General features: G+C 39.9%; 1 protein-coding gene across 6 annotated transcripts in view; it reads left to right on the forward strand.

The window, feature by feature from the left end:
* Window positions 1-17874, forward strand: part of kmt2ba (lysine (K)-specific methyltransferase 2Ba) — a 28886-nt gene that overhangs the window by 2034 nt on the left and 8978 nt on the right. For 2 of the 6 annotated variants that reach the window (XM_044052996.1, XM_044052997.1), the window contains exons 2-25: window positions 2079-3456; window positions 3728-3894; window positions 4369-4449; window positions 4795-4951; window positions 7604-7868; window positions 8576-8637; window positions 8761-8985; window positions 9501-9604; window positions 11913-12731; window positions 13042-13155; window positions 13491-13637; window positions 13779-13871; window positions 14002-14119; window positions 14324-14437; window positions 15146-15336; window positions 15427-15528; window positions 15658-15768; window positions 15849-15925; window positions 16144-16286; window positions 16486-16571; window positions 16934-17068; window positions 17226-17384; window positions 17468-17585; window positions 17717-17795. In XM_044052996.1, coding sequence (XP_043908931.1) covers window positions 2079-3456; window positions 3728-3894; window positions 4369-4449; window positions 4795-4951; window positions 7604-7868; window positions 8576-8637; window positions 8761-8985; window positions 9501-9604; window positions 11913-12731; window positions 13042-13155; window positions 13491-13637; window positions 13779-13871; window positions 14002-14119; window positions 14324-14437; window positions 15146-15336; window positions 15427-15528; window positions 15658-15768; window positions 15849-15925; window positions 16144-16286; window positions 16486-16571; window positions 16934-17068; window positions 17226-17384; window positions 17468-17585; window positions 17717-17795 — 5045 coding nt within the window. The remainder of the gene's footprint in view (window positions 1-2078; window positions 3457-3727; window positions 3895-4368; window positions 4450-4794; window positions 4952-7603; window positions 7869-8575; window positions 8638-8760; window positions 8986-9500; window positions 9605-11912; window positions 12732-13041; window positions 13156-13490; window positions 13638-13778; window positions 13872-14001; window positions 14120-14323; window positions 14438-15145; window positions 15337-15426; window positions 15529-15657; window positions 15769-15848; window positions 15926-16143; window positions 16287-16485; window positions 16572-16933; window positions 17069-17225; window positions 17385-17467; window positions 17586-17716; window positions 17796-17874) is intronic. The other 4 variants (XM_044052999.1, XM_044052998.1, XM_044053000.1 and 1 more) reach the window with 4 other exon arrangements.

The raw sequence follows: 17874 nt of genomic DNA on the forward strand, positions 1-17874 counted from the left end.
CTAAACTTTGAGGATCTGCATTGTACAACCATAAAAGATATTTTAGACATTGTTTGATAAATAACTTAAACAAATAATCAGTGTTGCTGATTTATTTTCTGTCAGCTCACTCATCACTGCTGCATTGATTTATAATATACTATGGCCCCCTTTACACCTGACATTTAGAATGTGTTTCCTGCGATCAGACAGCGATTGGATAGCTCCTCACCACAAGCATTTACACCTGTCACCTAGTCTTTGGCACGTGGAAAACCTGCAAAAGCAGAGAAGACTGCGCAGCTTTGTCGCTGCTGTCATGTTAAATGTGCTTGGAGCCACCAAGTTCCTCCATTCTGCTCAGTTATTGTGGGTGGAGCAGGGAAGGGATTTTATTTACACTTCTGTTCAATCTGGTCCTAATGTGTCTCCGACCACCTCCCAAAGTGGTTTTGCAGATTACATAACAATCCATCCGTGGGACGTTTTACACCTGTACTTACAAGTGGTCAGACACTGTCCGATTGCAATCCGTACACAGAAAACGCATTTTAATGCCAGGTGGGCCTACATGTAAAGTGGGCCTACATGTACAACATGGAGGATTCGGATCTGTCTATGTGTTGATATAGCTTCTGATTGCTTTTTTTGTGTGCTCGAGCATTCTCAGGTGGTGTTTTCTCAGCAGCAGCAACACAGATGGATGGTGATAATGATATAATCCCAAATTGGATCTAATCATATTACTGATGCTCCATCACAGGCTTTTGTATCTGACATAAGCCAGACTTCACTGATGCAATTCCCTCAGTGTGGACAGTAACAGTCACGTGGCTCACACTAAACCTTGTGGGTGATGCAAGTAGAGTGCCTCACACTTGTGTTCTGCAGTGAGAAGAAGGAGGTTTTATAGGAGTAGTTTAATCTCTGACCAATCTACAGTGTTGCTATTTTGCGTGTGAAGATGGATGTGAGTAATTGGAAACCAAGTTGTCAGTGTGCTTTTGATCTGCTGTAGTATGCAGTCAAAGCATCTGTGGTGCCAGAATTAGAGGATGCTGGACACTAATCATGTTTCAGAGCTCCTTACACTTTGGTGGTGCTGCATTACTGCTAGATTACAGATTATTGCACCTTTTTATTGCTTTTGTGCTCATGTGGTGCTGCTCAGGTAGAAATCTGCTAAGTTAATTCTCATAGTTGACTTGACTCATAGAACTGTCATATCTGAGACATGGGGGTAAGGATGGTGTTGATGTTTTAATGTCTGTAATGAAGTGGGTGAAAAAATATTAAATATATTTCCCTAAAGATGCAGTGTGTAAAATTAAGCAACATTTACAGTATTGGTGAAGTTGCATGTTTCAGCCTAATATCCCTCACCCTTCCCCTCCATGTGTCTAGCCTTCAGTTGACATCAAAACTCAAAAGATGTTTATTTTATCCATTGTGGGCTATTGTAAAACCATGGTGGTCTAAATTGGTGGTCTCTGTAGAGCTGACCATGCTTCTGATATAAATATAAAAGGCTCATTCTGGGCTAATGAAAAATTCATACAATTAGGTGATGGTACTCTTATAAAAATAAAAGTATGATTATTTTATCTTTCGTTTGTGCCAAGTGAGATTTATTTAATCTAAAACACACTTTATCCTCTGGACATTTTAAAAGGAAAGAGAGAATTTATCTTCAGTTTGATTTGTATATTGCCTCTGATCTGAGTGTAATGTAAGGTCAATGGCACTAACAGCTGTGCTGCAGCATGTCATCATGATAGCAAGAATGTGACATCCCACACACTTGGAAACCTGAGCACCTGCTGAACCCATTAATTGCATTAATTGTCCTTGTTTAAAAAGGAAAACTAAGAAAACAAATCATAATTTGTTCATTATGTGAACTTTCATCGTAGTTTTCACATCAATTCCCTCAATTGTGGTAATATTTCCATTTGTGGTGTATGTTATTTATTCAATATTTATGTGTCTATGCACACAAGACATTAGAGTTTTAATATGCTGTATTTCAACCCAATACTTAAGGATATTTTGTTTTTATCAGTTAAGTTTTAAAATATTCTTCTTCATTTTTACTCCAGGAGGAAGATTTCACTGGATTTGGGACCACAACAATTTGTCCACAAAAAACTGGCCCTGTTTCTCGGTCTTCAACTTTGAGCCAAGCAAAGTCTTCTTGCGCTTCAGACCCAAAAACAACACTGATTGGGAAAATTGTACCGAGGCTTCCCAAAGACGGACAGAGTCTCGAAGAAAGCCCAGGAGAAAACAAACCATCATCCAAGGTGGTAATTAAACTGCAGAGTGAGCATGCAACTCCCACTACAAAAGCCAAACATGCAGTTGAGGAGGCGTCAGGTAGACAGAGTAGTACACGATCAGCTGCCTTTATCAAGAAGTCAGGAGAAACAGCCGACTCAGGCATCTCCCCAGCTGATGGCACCAAGCACTATAAGCTGGTGAGCACTCTGACAGCTGTCAAGGGTGCAGAAAAAACGACCAAGGTCAAAGAACAAGGTCAAGTGTCGGAGGACCAGCCCCAGCCTGCTGTAAAACGATTTATTCACACCAGACGCACATCTCAAGCAGTTGCCCTGTCCTTTACGTCCTTCCACAAACGGCAAAGGAAGAGGATCACCAAGAATATGGGTGCCTCTCCTGAGGCTGCAGCTGAGGCTGGTGCTCAGAGCGGTGTGGAGGCAGCGATGCCTCTTGAGTGTAAGCCTGCACAATCTCCTGAGAAACGAACACATAGAAGACCACGCAAGTCTTTGTTTGGGCACAAGAGGAAACCACCATCAAATAGTAACCTCCCAAAAGTGCGTCGTTCTCGCACTCGGCGGGTATTTTACGCCTATGTTACAGAGCCTGTTCCCGCCACAATGACGCAGGATGACAACAAGGGTCAGAACATCACTCAGTCGAAGGGGGAACCCAGTTCGATATCGGAACAAGTCCAGCAGTGCTCAAACAACTCCACTCCTGTAACCAGTGCGCGGTCCTCCCGAGTTATTAAAGCTCCAAAGAGGTTCTTTGATGAGGAGATGATTCGCTTTCCAAAGGGTCATGTGTCAACATGGCTCAAGAATCAACAGAAAGATGATGAGTCCAGTTGTGATGGCAAGTCTCTACAATCAGACAATTCTTTTTCTGGTTTTAACAACCCGTCTGCTGTGACAAAGTCAAAGCCCAGTCCAGGCACGAGCCACATAGAAATTTACAAGAATCTGAAAAAACTGACCTTGAAACTGGCAGAGAAAAAGAGAGGCCAAAGTGACACCCAGGGGGATTATACACATGATGAGGATGGCTTAACTCCCCATGTCAGGAAGAGGCGGCGATCGAAGATCATGATGGAGGAAATGGACTCTCCTGGAGTCGTGAGAAAACTAGCAGTAGTGGTGAACACTCATGAGAATACGCCCTCTCAGGTGCCAGTGGTAGATACTGGAAACAAAAGTAAGGAATGCCACTTTTTTATTATAATTATTTAGAAATTCATCAAATGTCAAGTTAAACTGGCCAAAATAAGGTTTTCAAAAAACAAATTGTTTTGATTTTATTTTAGAAGTTGAATGCAACAAATCCCTAGACCCAAGAAAGTCATCTTTATCAATGTCCCGCAAGAGATAATTAGGCACATTTCAGTGTTTGCTTCACTGTTTGTGTTTTTATTATGCGGGCCTGCTTGATTGAATCAGAGCTCCTCTGTTCATTCTGTTTGGTGCAGATCAGCCAGAAAGTATGACAGGAGACGGTCACGAGACATCTGAAGTCACTGCACCCAGCTATCGAGTTGGTCTCAGTGGAGCTAATAAGAGGATGCTCCACCTCCTGAAGAAAGCCAAAGTGCAGCTCATCAAGATTGATCAGCAGAAGCAGCTCAAATTGTCACAGGTAAGATTCCACCTCATTAAATCTGTGCAAAAGAAAAACTGAAGATGTTGTTGTCTTGGTTACTGATGCTTCTCAAAGTGGTGCATATGGTTGTCAATTGTAAATTCATTAATCTCCATGAAACAAAGGCAAATATTCAGGTTATTTTTATGATTATGAATTAAATTAGAGGTCAAACTGGTATAACCTTTTTCTTTTTTACCATTTGCAAGAGCGACTGTATATGACATGTATGTCCTCGTATGAGAATAATAGGTAGTTAATGTGTAATTATCAATTTTGGACAGCTAGCACTTATTTCATGGATTATTTGGGTTCTTGTGATCATTATACTTTGTGTCAAGGAATTTCACTCTGTTTGGCTCTTTCAATTATTGTGTTTTGCATTTTCTCAGTTTCATATTTTTAGGAATATAATATTGTCATTCTGGTTTGTTCTTCAACTGTTTTTCTTTAATATTTCTACAAAAAAAGTTGGGCTCCAAAGAGTCACAAGGCCCAGTGACTGAGAGGAGGAGGAGACTTGGTGCATCCCCAAAAGATACAAGTCGTCAGGTAATGCTTTTAATTAATATGTTTGATTAAATTGGGTTGCTGCATGTGTGCATGAGTGTTCCCTATTTCATTTTATGTGTGTACCGCTGTCTGCAACACAGACACTCATGGGGAAACTCCAGAGAAATGCACAGTATGAAGGTGCTGAGCTGTGACAGTTGAGCAGAACAGAAAAAATAATGATTTTGTTTTTTAAGAAGTGAGAAGCTGGAGTTGATAAATGTCAACTTTGAAATAAATGGGTAAAATTCTGTAAACAGAGATAAAATGTCATGATGTAGCTGTTTTAACTAATGGGTTGTTAATTTACCCTCAAGTATTTCTCTGTTCTTGTTTATTGTGCAGGAGCAGCCACTGGGTGGTCCCAGGATCAAACATGTCTGTCGGGCAGCAGCAGTGGCTCTGGGGCAGCCACGTGCCACGGTGCCGGATGATATTCCCAGACTGAGTGCCCTGCCACTGCACGAGAGAGAGGGCATCACCTTCTCACCAGCTACTGAAGGTACAGTGTATCGGCAGAAGTGAATTTCTCTTTGAATTTAGTTGAAAGTGGTATTTTGCAATGCACTGTGTGTGTATAGGTTATGGTTTTAACTGAGGTATAATTATAAGGGCTCCGTCATACTTTCTGGATTCCATGTCTGCAGAGAGCGGCTTTGCAAATTGGCATGCCAGTGTGGGAATCACAGGGTACCTCGCGATACGATATGCAATTCATGGTCCACGATACAAAGATTCTGTGATAATCAATCTATTGCAAGACAATCATATAGTGATACATCACAATATCTGTCCAACTGAAGGAAACAAAAACGTCCATGAAAAGATAAAATTGCAGGATTTCTCCATTTATTCACAACATGGACAATAAAGTGCATAAAGTCTATGTTTTGAATGTAGATCGGGCATCTCTTAATGTAGCTTTCTCCGCCATTATCCCGCTGTAAATTCCTCTCCTCGGCCAGGTAACTTCTGTTCAAATTTCACTCATTAATTTTAGCCGCTGCGAGAAGACATGACGTAGTGACAAAACTTTAGAGCGCTTTAATTTCTTAATTAAAATATCAATATTTGCCCTGGCGTATCGACTATCGTATTGCACATGGAAGGTTGACGATACATCACCAAATACATATTTTTAACCCACCCCGAATGCCCTCGGTTCCATTCATCCTGCACGAGAGTCCAAGCAATGTAGTATTTTGCACATGCGTACTCAAATTCCATTCCATTTGTCATTTCTCAGCCCTCTTTTGTATGTCCTTGTATTCTTTAAGAGCCGAGTTGTACGTGTGTGTACTGTCGGACATCCTCCCATGATCTCAAGCGAGTTTCCATGGCTACCATCTGCTTCATTGTCTGCTAAAATTTCACATGGTTGTGTATTTGAACAGGCTCAGTGTTTCCTCTATCGTTAAGTTGGAGCAGCATTTGTTTTATTTCAGTTTGTGAGCTTTTGTGTGCAACTTTGCTGTTGTGGGGACATCCTGGTGTGTTGTAATTTGTATGCTTTGACTGAGCTGTCGGAGTGAATCCTCCTCTGGTCTCCTGTACACAGCGCCAAAGGTTTCAAAGTGAAAGAAAACCTCTGCAGGCACGTGGATGCATAAAGTGTGATCTGGGCCTAATAGTAATTGTTTTTTTTTTTTACAGTTTTAGTAATGCAGAATTCTTTTAAAAGTGTGTTCACATTCCCAATAGGTTGCAGGAATTTCCTCACTGTAAACTTTGTAAATGACTAATACAAGTTCTGTGTATTGGTAAGTTGTATATAAAGTCAGATGAGTGTCCCCTTTCCTTTGGAGCAGCAAAGTGCACCAGCAAACCCAAGATGTGGAAGCAGAGCAATCATGGCCTTTGGTGCCATGAAAGTCCTGATGCTGCTAACAGATGCACTGAATGCGCTCGGTGACAGCTAAATATAATCGGGTTGAAATGCCCAGAAACTGACACCAAGAAACACACAACACAAAAGAAAACCAAGTATATTTTCATCTTAAAACGGTCTTAAGTAAATGTAACAAAGCTTCAGATTGCTGAAGTGTTTATCATTTAAAAGCCCATAACCTCCCAGTGTATATATATATATATATATAAAGGTGTGTAACCTCAGCTGTAGTAATTACTGCAACCCTGAAATGGGCAGAATTGATCCAGTATATAACCATGATCTGGTAGGTGAAATGTATTTCAGTCCATTAATACTCCACTGCCTTTTTCCATTCTTTAGCTGCCATTTTGTTTGGCAAAGCTGCGCTGTAGTTTATTTTTAACTGGCATAAATAAATTCCTGCAATTATAAACACAATCAAATCATAGAACATTTTTATTTTGGGAATAATAGCACAGTTTTATTGCTTTTGGCCATTTTAATTTGCTGAGCAAGAAACTGCTTTGTTAGCTCAATGTAGTTGTTACTAAAAATATTTGCCAGCAAAAAAATATCTTTTGTCACACACAGATTAGCCACCGCTGTTGGAAAGCTATACCCAACACTGGTCGAGTGAGCATCACTCAGTATAAGGTGAGGAAGTGCTGTTTGACAAATAGATTCACTGCCCTGAATCTTTTCTCCTAATGAACACATCTAGTGCTGTTGGGGTGGGGGACAGAGCCGTACACCAAGTTCTACATTATTCTTTTCTTTTTTCTTTCTTTTTTTTATTTATGCCACGACTCACAACCTCTACGTATGTGAAGTTGCTTTGTGTCAGCTCACATTAACATGTTACCACTAAAAGATGCAGGATGCATTTTCAAAACTACTTTATTTTATTTATGGATTTATTTTTTCTTAATAGCCATAAATATTACGGGAATTCTTTCCAATTTTCACCAATGGATTTCTCTCAGACTCCTGATGTGTTCATTCTAGATTGATTTCTGGATGTCCAACCCTGAAGGGAGCCACTAGTCACCACCTGTAGCTATAGAAACCAAGCTTGTTTATTGGACGGAAGACCAGTAAATGAGAGTAAATGTGTACAGAACACCCCCAAAACACAGCATTTAGAGCTGTAATGTTTTCTCCAGACTGAGTAGTAAGTTTTGGCATCCAAAGATGTCGCCCCTTCACATCATGTGTCTGTATTGATTGTTGTCATCTGTGTTGGCGGCGGCTCATTTACTCACCCACTCTGTCTCTCACCCGCAGATGTGGCAGATGACGACGAGGATCAGGGCAGAGCTCAGTGGGCTGCCACGCAGGAAAACATCCAGCAGCGGAGGAGAGGGAGAGGGAGAGGAAGGGGCCGCAAAGTCTCAAGGAAGATTCTGAGTCGCTATAAATCCAATGGAATTCGCTCCCGTCGTTGTGGACATTGCAAGGGCTGCTTGATCGAGGAGGACTGCGCCAAGTGTGTCAACTGCCTGGATAAACCTAAATATGGAGGGCCCAACACTAAGCGGCAGTGCTGCATGTGAGTCAGATAAATCATGAATTTATACAATTGCTGATTCTAGTGACAAAACAGGAAACGTTTACAAGCTCAGCACCCAAGTGATATGATTCTTAATTGGTCTCACTGTGGAACTGTGCATTCTAGTGCAACTTTAAATTTTCCCCTGTAGTTTGAAGGTAATAATTTGGGGAATGAGCTCCCTGGTGAGTTCTATAAAAAAGATCAGTATCACTCATATCTTGTTTTTTTTCCTCTTACACTTTATTTTTGCATCTTTCATACAAACAAGCTAAAATGTGCTGAATCTTCAAAATGGCTCAAAGGCAGATTTTACATTTACCTTTGGAGAGAGCTAGTTCTGGCAGTATTTCTTATTTATTATTCAAACACGAGAGTGGTAGCAACTTACTCCTAGCAAGAAAGTCAAGAACCATCCCTCTCCAAAAATGTCACAATGTTGATTTGAGGATCGACAGCACTTATCACCCAGCTGTCAAATTTGAGGGATAAAGAGTAGCAATGATGTTATTTATATTTTGTACTAAGAATCAAAGCCTCAATTTGTGTTTTTTGAACATGAAACTTGATGGTACTTTTTATTTCTTGCTGGTAAATCAAATTATATTTTACAATCAAGTTCATCAAGACAAGTTAAATAAAGATTTTATAGATGGGCACATATGAGCTTTACTTTGGACATGTTACAAATACTCCTCTGTTCTCAGATATAGAAAGTGTGACCGGATTGAGAGAGCAAAGATGGAGCGCATTTTCAGACCACTGAAAGGTATGTCTCTAATGCTGTAATTGTATATGAATATGTCCCCTGATTTATTTGCACTAATTCTAAGTAAATCTAGAAGGACATCTTACTGTGCGCATAATTAATAATGAGGCTTCTGTTTCTCAGTGAAAGCGAGGCAGTACTCCGGCGGCTCCATGTCCAGCAGTGAGGATGGGAACTGGGGAAATGGAGCAGACGAGGGGTCGTCCTCCATGGTAGCTGGGGTCAGGAAACAGTCCCTGCGTAACATCACACCACGCTCGTACAGTAACCTGCTGAAGTCCGAATCCGAAGGAGAAGAGGAGATGCCTGAAAAATCGACAGCTCCTGCTAGCAACCAAGGTAGTAAAGGTAAAACAAACACTGGTCAAACAAAATTCACCTGTGTGATTGTGTTGAATCAGCATTCACTCATGGGTGGAAGCCTAACCATTACTCTTTGCAGCAAACCTTACTTTTTTACAATTAGGGACTATGTTAGTCATTTTTATTTCATCAGTCAGAGCATCTGAGTAATGGACTGAGATACAAAAGATACAAACTAGTAACCACTAACATTGTCACGGAGTTCAACAATGGTGTTGTTTTCTTTCTTCGCTCGACACAAATTGGGTCTGTTCATGACGTCACAATGCACGGTGTAAAAGAAAACCACCACAGGTTAGGACAACCACTGGCAATGGGAATGATGTTAATCCCTTTTTTTTAGCCGCTTCACCTGGTTTAAGTAATAAATCTATTTTTAATGTTGATTTAGCAGTGAACTGAAGCTGACTGTTAATATTTAAGGCTTTGTAGTATTTGGTTTTGAGATGCATAAAAATAATTTTCACCAGAATTAAATTTTTTTTTCTTTTCTCTTGGAGATCCTGCGTCTCAAGATGTAGCACCTAACGACCCTCCATCTGAAGCGTTGAAGCACCGCCGGCTGCTCTCCAGAGGAATGGTGAGCAGACCCAGAGCATACAAGGTAAAAACATCCAGCAGATTTTCCTTCTTGTTCAGTGAGCGACCTAATCAAGCCTGGGTAAATTGTAGTTCTTGGAAAATGGTTTTGTCCTGCAATGATATATACAGTATCCAGATATGTGGTATTACCAAATTCAATTAATACAAAAAGTTTTTATATATATGTTAAATAATAATCATTTGGACTGCAATCAAAACCCAACAGTTACTTCCAAATTATAGTTTGCCCAGGTCTTTATCTCACTTTCACTTTCTTCTGCTTTTTCAACTTAAACATCTTTGAAATAAGTTTTTATAAATGTAGCCTTGCTTAACTTCTTTTTCTGACCTTTTGTTTTCGGTTTCTCCTTTTACGTTTACCACCTTGCATGCTTTAACCTCAATGACAAACTCGACTTCGTTCCTGGTAAAATGCAGCCCGTTTATTTCTTCATTCATAATATTGATGGTGTTTCACACACAGTTTTTTATTTATTTGCCACAACTGTTTGACCTCCAGGTTTAACTTTGTCTAATCTCTAATCTTGATCTTGACTATCTCATCCAGAAGAAAAACCCTCCTCATGCTTCAGTGACAAATAGTTCACCATAAGGCAAACGGGCAACAGGTCTTTTTAATATTGTGCCAGGGTCAGATAGAGATGGCTGTGTATTTATAGTCAGTATATTTATAGTCGGTAAATAACACCACTATTTTGTCGCTGACATGCACATCTATATGCAGCATTTCTTCTGTCACATCAATTGCACAGTGTCTTGCTCAAGGACACTGACTTCAGGCCCTGGGAATTGAATCACTGACCTTCTGCAGAGTGGACAACCCGCTTTTCCTCAGTATGTCTGATCAGGAAGCCCCACCAATGCTTGCTTTACTCCACTAATTGCGATGTTGAAAGAGCTGTCAATTGTGCTGTGTGATAATTCAAGCTACACTCATCCCAGTGGCTGCACCACTTTATTCTCTGCTTCTGCTTCTGATTGATTTTGGCATTTAAACTTGTCAAGTTACATGCCAATGAATCCAATCCAAAAGAGCACATCTTTGTTTTTTTTCTAACCTTTAAATTTCTACAGCTTGAATCATCCGTCATGACCCCTATTTTTGATCATATTCGTTTTAAGATGTATTTATTTATTTGCATCAGTATTTATTGATGCAAGTTATCACATACATATGCATACACCAAAGATTTCTGTCTAAGATCATGGACATTGGGTGCTGGTGTCACAAACTGATAATCTCAACATCCTCCATACAAAATGCACCAATAACATTGGAGCCAACACATTTTAAAGAAGCAGGTGTACAAAATCAACCATGTATCTATATTGACTTTGTAATTATATAGGCAAAATGCATTTAGCATTATTTTATGTTTTTTGAAGCATTTCTCTCTTTCTGTCGACTGCAGATCTGTTCACACAAGCAGCTGAAAAAATATTGTAATGTAAAGTAATGCTGACACCTTACATAATATTGCGCTATGACTCATAATTAGCACAACTGATGTTTATTTTGCATCTTAACTGTTGTGTTTTTCACACAAAAAAATTCATCAGAATCCTAAAGACAAACATTTTTTTTTTGTCAAACAACCTGAATATTTTCTCAGCAGCAGCAGCGTTGTTGGGCCCGTGAATTCCTGCCGCACTGCAGATTTTCTTCCTAATGCTGTCGTGACAAACTTTTTGTCTCAAACAATTGCAGTGTCTTTGGTTATATTCCATATTAATATTTAAAGGTCATTAGTGGAGACCCACTGTTCAGGAAATAGTTTTAAAATATACATCTAAATGGATTACCTTCATGAATTATTCTTTGAACTGCAGCTAGAGGTACATGCGAGGCTCTTCTAAACATACCGTATGTGTATGAGTGTCACTAGATGAACACCTTTACACAGTTGTAATCTGGTGCTCTTTTGGTGGTACTGTAGTTGTAAAGCAGCACTGGAAATATGAAAAAAACTAACAAACTAATAACACCACTTTGCCATTAATCTGTCTTTAAGTGTTGTTAACAAAATCCTTTACCCTTGTTGAGCTTTGCTTTGCTGTTTGTTTTGCAACTTCTTTTACCTTTGCACCTCATCACACCTGATTATTTATCTATTAGATGCATTTGCTAAATTCTACTTCACCTTTTCTCACTTGTTTTTTTTTAGCCTAACACCCTTGATAAGTTTGTTGACCGTCCCGTTTTTCTGTTACACTGGCTGCTGTCGGTCGCCGCCTCTGCATGCCACTACTATTAGTGTCACTTTGGAACCTGTCTTGCTGGTTGGCTTAGGCAGTCCCCTCCTCCACAGGAACAAGAGAACATGGAAGTGATGGAGGCCCGAGAAACTTTGCCTGATACCAGCCCGCCCAGGAGCCCACTGCCGAAGCTGCAGCAGCAGCTAAAAATTCACTTACACCGTCTGCCCAATTTTATCCTGCAGTCTGGTCGTGCTTTTACACGGCAGTTGCCCAAGTGTCTGGATCAGTGTGCTGCACAGCTGCAACCAAAACTGTCCCAGCATGTAACGCAGCCCACCATTTCACATTCATCGCACTCCACAACTCAGTCCTTTCCAGATTTGCCGCAGTTTGTTACGCACCCCTCGCCTCCGATTTCCACACATCCCATAACAAACTCTCCACAGAAATATCTGCGGTTATATTTACGTCGTTTGCCCAAATCTGTGGTGCAGTCAACCGAATATATATTATTGCCATCTCAACATCACCAGACACTGGTACTGCAATCGACTTTTAAAGAAGTTTCTACAAAGTTGTGTTTGCAGGAACAGACTGAGACACACAGAGATGACAAAGATAAAACTGTGCTGGTGCCGTCTCAGACTGTTGATCCAGACACAGAGTTACAGCAGGGCAAACGAGATGAACTGGAGGATGAACGAGTGGATCAGCCCAAAGAAGAAGAAGAAGAAGAAGAAGAGGAGGAGGAGGACACCTTTGTAAAAGAGACAGTGCTGAACAACTGTCAAACAACTGACACGCACTATGTCCTTCATTCCCAGAATCCTGCAGAGTGTGCATCAGTGAACACCCTGACCGGATTAACTAATGGATTTCCCAATAAAGGCCTGTTGCAGAACAAGTACAAGATCCGTGTGGACTTCAAGGTGGGTTTTGTATAGCAACCAAGCGCACAGCAAATATTTAGAATTGATCTGTTTCCTTAAGCATACATGAGTAAATTGCATTTATCTTGATGATACATTTAGTTAATTAAGTTATATTTTATTTTTCCAACACGTTCTAACCAGTCAATCAACAAGCTATTCTTGTAGGATTGTAACAAAGCTGCTTGTTTCCACACATTTTAATAAAAATAAAACTGATAATTTTTCGTACTCGTATGGAAGAAAGCACTGATTGCCTTTTTAATGCAAGTTTGTTTGTGTTTATTTGTCCTTCACTTGTGTCTGCCAGGAGGACTGTGCTGTCCAGAATGTTTGGCTAATGGGAGGCCTCAGTGTCCTCACCTCTGTCCCGACCACACCACATCCAGTTTGTTTGCTGTGTGCCAGTAAAGGACAACATGAGGTATGTAACTGTAAATACAAAAACAAATGTCCGATAGGTTCAAACCATTGTCAAATACTGTAAGTTCACACAATGCTCATGTAAGCCTCACAACTCCACAATCGCTCTGTTTTTGTCAACATGACAGTGTTTTCAAGAAAGCACCTCTTGAAAACTTGCAAAAGTGATCATTATGTCTTAAAAAACAAACAGTTGTTGAGCAGTTCAGATTATTATTTTTAATGACTCATTAGCCATCTTCTCAAGTATAATATTTGTTGCAGTTGTTTTAGTTTATAACTCACCCCACCCCGTTGGTGCTTTCTGTTAAACGTAATATTTTTGTCTGCCCTCAGATGATTTTCTGCCAGGTCTGCTGCGAACCTTTCCATAGTTTCTGCCTCTCGCCAGAAGAGTGCCCCCAGGAGGAGAACAAGGAGAACTGGTGCTGCAGGCGCTGCAAATTCTGTCACGTGTGTGGACGTAAAAACAAGACCACAAAGGTATGCAGCCCAGCATAGTTCTCACGGCGTCAATCTACTGTACATGTGATTTCTTTGTTGAAAACTGACAGAGGTGCTATCCTCACAGATAAACTTGTACCTTCATAGATGTTTCCTTCTCTGTGTTTATTTCACTTGTAGCCCGTGTTGCAGTGCAGGCGTTGCCAAACCTCCTACCATCCTTCCTGCTTGGGACCAACATACCCTAAACCCATGAACTGCAAAATTCCCTGGGTATTGCTTTTAATTACTTGAAACTCTCTCCGTATGGTCCGTACTTTGCATCATAAGGAAGTGTGCAGAGTAAGAACCCTCTCTGGATTTTATATTTGTGCCACTTTCTGACTTTGTTGTATTTGTGCAGGTGTGCATGACGTGCATTCGGTGTAAAAGCTGCGGTGTGACTCCTGGTAAAACCTGGGACTTGGCCTGGAACCACGAGCAGGATCTGTGTCCTGACTGCACGTCTCTCCACAGCAAAGGTACGACATCAGCGTTAGTGGCAAAGCTTTCAGGAAATACTAAATACACGGTTCACTGGTAACAGCACTCTGTGACCCAGTAATAAGTTAACCTAACAAGTTCAATGGTGCTTAGGGAAAGACTTGTATTTGTATGCATAGAAGACACTCTGTCTGTGCTAATGGATCACATGTGAGGTACTAAAGATCATGTTTTTACATCAGGTAATTTCTGCACTGTTTGCCACAAGTGCTATGATGACAGCAACCAACATTCACAGATGATTCAGTGTTCAGAGTGCAGCCACTGGATTCATTACACATGTGAAGGACTTTCAGGTGAGTGACTTTATTTAGAAATAATAATAGAAACAAAACCTTAGATCAGAGGATTTTACTCATAAATATCTGCTCTTGGTTGACAGGTTTAGTATTTATATTTATAATTATTATAATAATAATAATAATAATAATAATACAGATGTTTTTCATCTTCATCAGTGACTACATCTGGAGAATTTCATGATTGATTGAATCAAATCAGATTTTTCAAAATAAAACACCTGTTGGGCTGTGTCAAATATCTCCTCACAGAAACACACACAACACTTTTAAATACATCCGACCCACATTAATAAATCAAAGAGAAATAATTATGCGTATCAAATCAAAAGGCTGGTAAAGAATATGCACACATTGGTAGAAGTGTTGTTGCAGGTCTAAAGTTGCCTGATGCACATTGCTCAAAGTGATTTACAGCCTTTAAAATGTAAATGATTATTGATATCTTTCATGGCTTATTCAATTTTATAATTTATTTTTTCAGCATTTTCATAAACATTTAATCTCTTGATTGTTATTTAGGTGTAATGATTCCTTTGTAATGTAGATCAAATCAGAAAATATTCATATTTAAGAAGCTAAAAAATATCTAATATCTTGTCTTAATCATTAAAAGAAAACACTTAACCTGATTTATTAATTTTTCCCAAATGTTATTTTTGTAAGAAGCAGATGTATCTAAAACTGTTTTATGTGTCACTGTAGAGGAGCTGTGTGGGTTGCTGTCGAGCCAAACGGAGGATGTGCTTTTCACTTGTTCACCGTGCAGCCAGGACCAGACTGGACACACCGGGTTGAAGGAGGAGCTGCAGAGCAGGCTGTTAGATGGGCTGGAGGAGGTGCTCATTGATCTCCTCTCCAGTGATGCCACAAAGCACCTCCACATCTGTAAAGAAGTAAGAGATATCTGCATCCACATGACAGACAATATGCTAGCAGTTGTAAAGGATTTCTTTGTAATTAATTTGTAAATCTTTGTCTTTCAGTGTCGGGAAACAAACAACTCAGGGTTTTTCAGGGAACAGCAACCAGTCTGTGATCTACAATTCATGGACAAGAAGTTTCAAGGGAATGGCTACAGTTCGATAGTTAGTATTTTCTTTATTATAATCCATCACCACATTCATCTCAATGTTTTTTTTTGTTGCTCTTTTCTTTTTCGGAGACAGTTTTTTTTGTTGGATAATCTTGATATATTTTCCCTATTCTCTATTCAGAAAGCTTTCCATATGGATTTCATGTCTCTAATGAGGAAGTGTCTGAAGGAGGAAGAGCTTCTCCCTGAGGATCAAAGGCCAACTACTCAGGCCAGAGTGCACTATGTCAAAGTAAGTCTCCTCCTCACATTTGTTGAGCTGAGTCACTGAACAATGGATTATCAAAAAATGTCATCATATTTTTCTCACAGTTGCTGGAGCGAGTTTTCACGGGGTTTCCTGCATGTATTCTTAAAAAGTGGAACTCATTCTCTGAAGAATGTCCAAGGTACATTTATGACTAATAACATAATTGAATATACACATTCTCATTATTCGCTAGTTATGTGCTTTTTGTTGTTCTAATATAGTTGTGACTTCAGGTGAATGTTTATCCTAATTAAATGCAATTCAAACTATTTATACAATGAGTCTGGTCTCCATGCTGTGGCTAATGTCTTCTCTGGTCTTCGCCTCTGTTTGAATTATGTATCCGTCGCTCTGCAGTGGCATGCTCCCTGATGCCGTCCTCCCGCCGTCTAAGGAGCATAGCTATGCACAGTGGCTGGAGAGGAAGCCAGGCTCTCTGTCATTTTCACTCGCTATGCAGCAGTGTGGTACATCCAACAGCTTCCCTCTGCATTTGCACGGTATGGAAATGACGTGTGATGTAGTCTGCTCTATATCATGTATGTGGTCTCAGTAATAACATATACTTTACAAGTACATTAATCCCAGTTCACATCAGATCACCTGCATGTACATTTTTTATTTGCTGTATTGATTAATTAATGCTATTTTATTAGGTTTAAAAACAAAAAATGTTAATTTGTCGCTCCTCCCTCACAGATGTAAAAGAAAACCCTGCATCTTCAAAGACTGAAGACATGAGGCAGTGTGCGCTGTGCCAACAATATGGAGACTACGCTCCTCGTGTGAGTTGAACTGCAAATAAAACATGTTTTTACAATGTTGACGACAGGAAAGTCATTATAATATTCATATATTCAGAATATTTAGCAAGAATATTCAGTCTTAGTTTAAATAATCACAAAAGGAAGCATAAAATCCTTTAATGAAGCTGCAACATTTAAGCTTAAATCTGTGAAATGATAATCAAGGAGTAAGAAACTTATCAGCTGCTTTAGAGGCTCTCTCTGTTTTTCACAGATAAATGTTTGAAGACAGAAACGGGATGCATCGTGTGTACACTGCAGACGTCTCATGTTGACTTAATGTCCTGTAAAAGTTTGCCTCTTTCTGCTGCTTATTAAGCAAACTGTTTCTATTTCCATAGGATGCAGGACGCCTGTTGTACTTGGGACAAAATGATTGGGCTCACATCAACTGCTGCCTTTGGTCTGCTGAGGTGTATGAGAATAATAATGCTCTGTTGCAAGTGCACACTGCTGTCTCAAGAGGGCGCCACCTGGTAAGACATTGTCAGGAAATAAGCAGTTGCGATGTCTCTAGTGGTTTGATTGTTACTTTTCACTGTAGCAGTTGTAGGATCTTTTTTTCCAAACCTGTATGAAAATGAAGCTAATGTACATTAAGATTAAAACGTGAATGATTTTGTCCTTCATCAGCGCTGTGATCGTTGTGGACAGTCGGGAGCCACAGTAGGCTGTTGTCTTTCCACCTGCCAGAGTAATTACCACTTCATGTGCGCGCGCGCCCAGAACTGTTTGTTTCAGCAAGACAGGAAGATGTACTGCTACAAACACAGGGATCTTGTCAATGCAAAGGTATTTTTGAGTTAATTTTGCCATTAAATTATGTGGTTTGTCTTCACCGAGACCCTAATGATTTTCTTTAAATTTTTTTCCAGGTGGTTTCTGGGAAAGGATTTGAAGTCCCTCGACGGGTGTTCGTAGACTTTGAGGGCATTACATTTAGGAGAAAGTTCCTTACAGGCCTTGAGCCAGAAACCATAAGCATGACCATAGGTAAAAAAAAAAAACATCTGTGTTGTCTGTGGACTACTGGTGTGTGGGTGTCTTTATAATGGCAACAAAAATATTGCTTTAGTGTATGTCGTCAGAGTGTTGAATTTATTTTTCTTTCCCAACTTTTCCAGGCTCTTTGCAGATTCAGAAACTCGGTGTGTTGTCAGAGCTGTCATCTAATGGTAGAACGCTGTATCCTGTTGGTTATCAGTGAGTGGTCACATTTTTATGTCATATTTAGGTCATGGAAGATTTGTTAAAGGCACATTACTTTGTAAGAACTTAGAAC

This window comes from Solea senegalensis, linkage group LG20 (assembly GCF_019176455.1).
Source record: "Solea senegalensis isolate Sse05_10M linkage group LG20, IFAPA_SoseM_1, whole genome shotgun sequence".
Classification (NCBI taxonomy): domain Eukaryota; kingdom Metazoa; phylum Chordata; class Actinopteri; order Pleuronectiformes; family Soleidae; genus Solea; species Solea senegalensis.